Source organism: Gavialis gangeticus, unplaced genomic scaffold (genome assembly GCF_001723915.1).
Source record: "Gavialis gangeticus isolate Ggan-Ray unplaced genomic scaffold, GavGan_comp1, whole genome shotgun sequence".
In the NCBI taxonomy this organism is placed as follows: domain Eukaryota; kingdom Metazoa; phylum Chordata; order Crocodylia; family Gavialidae; genus Gavialis; species Gavialis gangeticus.
In genome coordinates this window covers 29,094,755-29,101,269 of record NW_017728994.1, presented here as the reverse complement: position 1 = coordinate 29,101,269, position 6,515 = coordinate 29,094,755, and the positions used below count along the sequence as shown (strand labels likewise).

Genomic DNA, 6,515 nt, shown 5'->3' with positions numbered 1-6,515 from the left:
AAAAAAAAAAAAAAAATGAAAAAGCGGAGTATAAACCAGACCTAAATTTAAACTACGCTTAAGCACTTGAACGTATTGTAACATTGCAGACGAGCCACAAATTCATTCAGTGGTACCAACAGAGGACTAAATCAAGGTAAGCCCAAAGAAAAAACATCAGCCAGCAATATGGAAGAGCAGGTTGAGAGCAAAACTCCTCTAATTTTCCAGGAAAGGCAACAGCCATACTTTCCTCCAAGACAAGAGAGTAGCCAAAACAAAGATGGTTTACACATGGACTGAAACCGAAGCAGCCCTCTGTGGGAGTGGGGAGAGTTACCTGAAGCCAAAGATAGCCTTCTGGATGATTGTTTCCTCTAAGCTCTTGTCAAAAACATAAGAAAGGGCTGCAATGGTGGGGCCCCAGGTCATGGTGAAGAGATCGTGATCATAGCTGCCAGTAAGCACGTGTAGGAAGATGCCTTCCTCAGTGGCACCACGATGCAATAACACATTCCATACGTAGTTTTCCTTCACCAGGCCTGTCTGCTCATCTGGCATCACTATCTCATCATTTCTAACAGGGATAGAGATGGAAAGGTTAGATTTTTCATTCTACGCCAAACCTAACATTTATATAAGGCCTTTCATTATAAGGGTCCCTAAGCACACACAGTGGGGACACTTGGTTAGCTACTGAAATGAATGCCCCCCACCTTGGAGGTGGAACACAACATCTGTTAACAGTGCTCAGTGATGCTATATAACAGCATAGTTCAGGTAGCAAAGAAACCATATGCAACCATACACAAGGGGAATGTAGGGCATACTGCTGTCACCAGATTGGAATTTTGGCCTGTGTACAATAAGGAACAACACAAAGCAGCCTCCTTTTCCCTATAAAACCCTGTTCATCTTTCACTCAGATAGTTCAAGCATTCCCAAGCACAACACTAAATGAATACCCTAGCACAACTGAGATGAGATGCAAGTAATCTAGGGTAAAAATATTACAGATAATGTAAGTACACAAAGACCAACCCTTTTTAACCCCAATTTTGAATTTTTGGATTTAATTTAAGATATCTGAACAAGTTAAGGCATTCAAAACTCTTCTTCAACCCTGTAATGAGATTATGGAGTAATCATACAATCACAACAAGTGTATTGATATAAATCTGCAATCCCAAATTAAAAGTTAAATGGAGAACAATGGAAGATGGTCCTTTTGAGAATGGGGACTACCTAACTGAAGACAAACTATGGCCATAGTCCTTTTGGGATTAGAGGAGGGAAGTCATTTTGAAAGTAGACAGGTCTTTGTGGAGTCCTCTGAAGAATATTTTTTATATGTAAAAATTTATTCTTCAGCAGGTAAAGATCACCAACAAAAAAGGACCACTTAAAAACTATTAAAATGGCCTACGCATAAACCATAATTTCCCTAGGTTTCAAATGCATGGAAAGCTTGAAAAGATTAGGGCTGACTGAGATTATTCAGGGCACAAAGGTTTGATACCAAATGATATACTTCTTAAAACTAATAAAAAAAAGAGTGCTTTAAGACAAATGAACTACTGAATTTTACTTCAAAATTCTCAGTAATTTAGCTTGTGTACCTAGAATAAGTGCTGTGATTTTCAAGAGGCCATGTGACATTCACTGTATGTGACAGAATTTGAATACCGGTTTTAAAGGCAAGAAATGCCACAAAATTTATAGCAGGGGTGTCAAATATACAGAGCCCCACTATCCAGCCCTCAGTGCTGCCCCTCGGTCTGATCAGACCCACCTGGGGCATGGTACACACCCATGATGCAGGGCCAGTCCACGGTCTGGATTGGGCCCAAGTACCCCACTCCCCTCCCCCCTTGTTCTTTCCCAGCATGCCTGATCTGGCAATCTGGGACCCATGCTGCATGCAGCATGGATCCCAGAGAGGCTGGAACAGGTACCACATGCAGCACATTCTGATCAGAGCGACAGCCACCCTGCATGCAGTATCTGCCCCAGCTGGCCTGGGCAGCACCTGGTGCTTGCTGCATACTGTACCCACTCCAGCTGGTCTTGGACCCACGGTGCATGTAGTGCATTGCATGTGGTGCCTGCAAACAGTCTCGGAACTGCTAGCTTGGATGGAGTGCCCGCCAGATGAGGTACGCTGAGCAGGGAGGGGAAGAGGAGGGGGTCAGTGGGCCTGATCCAATCTGCAGACTGGTCCCCACAGGGCCAAACAAGTTTGACACCTGGGCCTCAGAGTACAAGCATATATAAACAACTGCCTCAATATCAAATGATACTGGTATAAACTGTTTACACTGCAGTTGTCATAGCTGCATGTAGTAGCCTTAAGAGAGAACCAATCCCTTACAACTTTAACCCTGAATCCAGCTGTTTTAAAGATACTGGGATTTAGCTCATCTGTATCACTATAGGACCATGCAGATTTAACAATCCCATTGTAACAGTATTCACACTCCCTAACTGCTTTGGTGGGGGTGTGGAGCTGGAGTTTTGGAGTGTGAATGCTGTTACACAAGGGCGTCACGTGCATGCATGCACACATACATTTAAGTGGCCAGCAATATAGCCAGGCAGTGTGGTGAAGAGCAGTTCCTGCAGCTCCCTGCAGGTAAGTCTCTGGTGGGGGCATAGGTAACGTGGAGAAGCAGAGGGAAGCATAGGTAACATGTAGGGGGTCACAATTTATGGAAAGATTGAGGTAGCTGCAGCAGCATGATCAGGGAAGGAGTGAGGCAGGGTTGGCAGCTGGGGCTGAGGGCACTGTGCAGCTGAGGTGATGCTGGGGCCAGACCAGGAAGGAATGTGCAGCTACAGGGCCCTGGCTAGGGAGCAGAACAGAGCCACGGGCAGCTTGTTCCTGGGGTGAATATCAGGGAAGCTGGGGAGGGGTCGGGTCCACAGGTGATGCACTGGAGGGGCATGTGCACCCAAAGATTTCTGTACCCATAGCAGGGCATGGGGCTGCAGCCTGGCCAGACTGGCACCAGGCAGGAGCTGCCTCCATGGCCCAGTGAGTGAGACCCAGTGGGAGGGTGAAGCAGGGTGGGGAGGTTCAGTGCTGCCACTGCCCCCACTGGGAGCACAGGGCCATCATGGCAGCCAAGATGAGGCACCGCCACCATGGCGCGGAGTTATGCCCCTGCCATGCGCTGGCAGGCAGTGGATGCGGCACCAAGCTTCCCCGCTCCACTCTGCCCTCCTGTGGCGGGTCCCGCCTGCTAGGCCACAGAGGGGGCTGCTGCCTAGTTCCAGTCTAGCCAGGCTGCAGCCCTGTGCCCTGTGGTGGGTGCAGAAATTGTGGGAAGGGCACATGCCCACTCATTCTCCCCCAGTGCATCACCTATGGTGTTGCCTATGCCCATATACCCCTGTCCCACACACACAAACCCTGCCCTACATCCCCCTTCCCCACATACCTCCCCCACTTCCCCACACACTGGGGGGGCTGGGGCCTGGGGTGGAGGGGCACCGGCAGGGAAGGAGGGGCTGCAGGTTGGGAGTGAGGGGCAATGGCAGGGGCAGAGCACCAGTATATCAGGGCTGCTCAGCACCACAAAGCAGCAAGGGGGACAGCCACAGCTGGACCCATGTCCTGGTGAGCAAAGGGGGCATGGGGAGCTCTGATTTTCCATGATTAAAAAAACCAAAATTAAATCCCAGAATATATAGGTATTTAGAATTTATTTTATTATAATGATTGTGGCACTGGTAGGCTTCCAAATAGCTTTAAAATTGTAAATATATCAATAAAACATTGTGTTCAACTGATACCTATATACACACACACACACACACACACACACACACACACACACATATAGTGGTGTTTCATTTTAATTGTGGAAAAACACAGAGTTCAGGGGCTTAAATCAGATAATTTTGGATCTTTTTAATCAGAGAATTTTAGGTTTTTAATCAGAGAAATCTAGGATCCCTGGTTATAAGGTACATTTGCCCATAGACTTAACTGTGGTGCTGATAGCACATTTGTAAATAAGAGGCAAGGTATCTTGGCACAGACACAAGACTAGGCTATGGACTGACCACATTAGGTGATCCATTTTATCAGAGGGGGAGGGGATGGTTTGGATAGAGGCACTATAGAACAAAAGTGCTGACTAGATTGTCAGAACCCCATCTGAAGTACTGAGAATACCATTAGGGAAGAATTAGTGATGGAAACTAGAGCTGTCTCTGGAGGAACTAGGTGCTTAGCCCAGGTGACAACCTGACTCTCTTTCCAGAGGAGGCTTGAAGGGGAGCACCAGCCTAGGAACCCAGTTCTGCTTGCAGACTGTTGCCTGCAACTATGGATTGAAGCCAGCTAAGAATCAGAGCTGCCTCCTCAGGCTGTAATCCCCCTCCACTTCAAACTGGCTGGGCCTGGATTTACTGAATATGATAGACTTCTAAGCTATTATTAAAACTCTCCACCCACAGCCAGTTATGTGAACAAAAGGGCCTCAACAGTCACAAATTCCCCCAAGCAGTGGTCTATGTGCCAAGAGCCCTAGGGATAGCAGACCTGATTACTTCATTTGACAAAATAAAGGAAAGGGTCCAAAAGCAGAATTCAAGTCCCAGATTGGCCATGCTATCTCGGAGTGCCAATGGAGTCTCTGGCATTACATATGTTCTAATGTAGCCTCAAGCTGACCCAGAGGAAAGAGGTTTCTCAGCTACAACATTTCACACATGCTGCACTCACTCTGCTATTCCTTTGATAGAAGCCATGTATTTTTTTTTTACTTTATCTTAAGTTTTGTGAATTAAAATACCATGGCCAGGATCCAAAGATACAAATTTGCAGTAATCATTCTTAAGACCTCATTACCACAGCCCCAGGCAGAGCTGGAAGGTAGTCTGAGGCAAACTGGCATATGATCAGTGAATGGGTCTTGCACTGTCCTCCAAAGGTCTCACAGAACAAAAAAACTCTGCTTTGGTCTGAGTACAAGGAGGTGAGAAAGGGCTGAATACTTACTTGATGGCATGATACATGTCTTCCAGAATGTCCTGCTCAAAGTCTTTTCCTCCATTCACCCCCTTCAGGTTCTTCCGGAATTCCTAGAAACATGGCAGTTAGCACCAAAGTGATTCCCTTAATATGTTAAAAGATCTACCTACCTTGTGTGGGAGTTGCCAACTTAGGAACCCAAATGTTTGCAGACTCATTGGGTCTGGATCAATATTTTGCCTGCCTTTCCTGGGAAATGCAAGAAACTCTGACCACAGTGTTCTCTCTGTGCTGATCAATGTAGCATAACAAGGTGCACTAAATAATCCTATTGGTAGCATAGCAGTGTCCAACAACTTTCAGCTCACCTGCCAGTGAAAGGGGTCACAGGTGACATTACAATGGGATATCACATTGATGTTATAAGTGATTTATTGCAACTGGACTGGACATCAGGGTGACAAATATCTTAATTCAATATCAGGACACAGGCTGCTTGCAGACATTAAAAAAAACCAAACGGCACTTTGCTTTAAACTTAGCACACTCTTGTGCTGAGCCCAGCATATACCCAGAAGAGGCAGCACCTTAGTTGGACCCAGCTCACCTGACATCTGTATAGATTGGGCATTTAAGTGGGGCTTGTTTGGCACTTTTATCTAACAGCTAATTGACTCAGCTTTAGATAAAAGTGCCAAAAAGCCCTGCTGAAGCACCTAATCTATACAGACACTGTGGAGCCCAGTCAAAGTAACACACTGCTTCTTCCAGTAAAGCATGTTTTTTTAATATTTGCAAGCAGTCAGAGGCATGATTTGAGCTCCCTAACTTACCACCTCTTTATAGGATTAGCATCATTTCTTAACTCAATTGATTTTATTTTGCTTCTTTCATTAGGTCTTATGATGACAATATAAGTAGTAAAGAAGTTGTACAAGAGCAACAGTAACTCAAACCTTTGTGCCTGACCCTGCACGTTACTACTTAGCTTTAATTTCTTCACACTTCCTCTCTCTTGTATGTATTCAACCCCAAACACTGCCAAGGTATACTGGACAGTGACGAAGAAAGAGAAAGACAAAATGGAGGAAGGACAGGAAAAGCAGAAAGAGCAAGCTGGAAAGATGAAAACAGTTCTTGTTGCTACTAAAAATGGAGAAAAGAAAGGCAATGTAACAGCTTCTGGGAATTGACGCTCACCTCCAGGGTCATTGGGACATTCTGCTTGCGGACATTATGGTTGTGCTGGTCAGTGTTCAGCATAATAACTGCATAGGCCAGTGCAAAGCAGGCATCACTATTAGCAAATGGGGAACCATTTGATTTCTGAAAGTCAAAGGAAATACAATTCAGATCCACTGGGAATATGCACATTCATGACTGTCATGCTAGCATTAGACCAATCCATGGGCAAACTGAAAAGAGAACACCAAGCTCCAGGTTATACTGCAGAAATCCCAACTCCTACCCAACACAGAGGAAAAGTTGATGCACAGCTGCTGTCTGAGGAACACCACAAGCTCTAACACACTTTGTGATGTGGCATGCCAGAGAT

General features: G+C 45.7%; 1 protein-coding gene across 4 annotated transcripts in view; it reads right to left on the bottom strand.

The window, feature by feature from the left end:
* Positions 1-6,515, bottom strand: part of GBF1 (golgi brefeldin A resistant guanine nucleotide exchange factor 1) — a 186,810-nt gene that overhangs the window by 24,735 nt on the left and 155,560 nt on the right. For all 4 annotated transcript variants that reach the window (XM_019502493.1, XM_019502494.1, XM_019502495.1 and 1 more), the window contains exons 20-22: positions 6,161-6,286; positions 4,988-5,070; positions 320-556 (exon numbers count right to left, since the gene is read on the bottom strand). In XM_019502493.1, the coding sequence (XP_019358038.1) occupies positions 320-556; positions 4,988-5,070; positions 6,161-6,286 (446 nt within the window). The remainder of the gene's footprint in view (positions 1-319; positions 557-4,987; positions 5,071-6,160; positions 6,287-6,515) is intronic.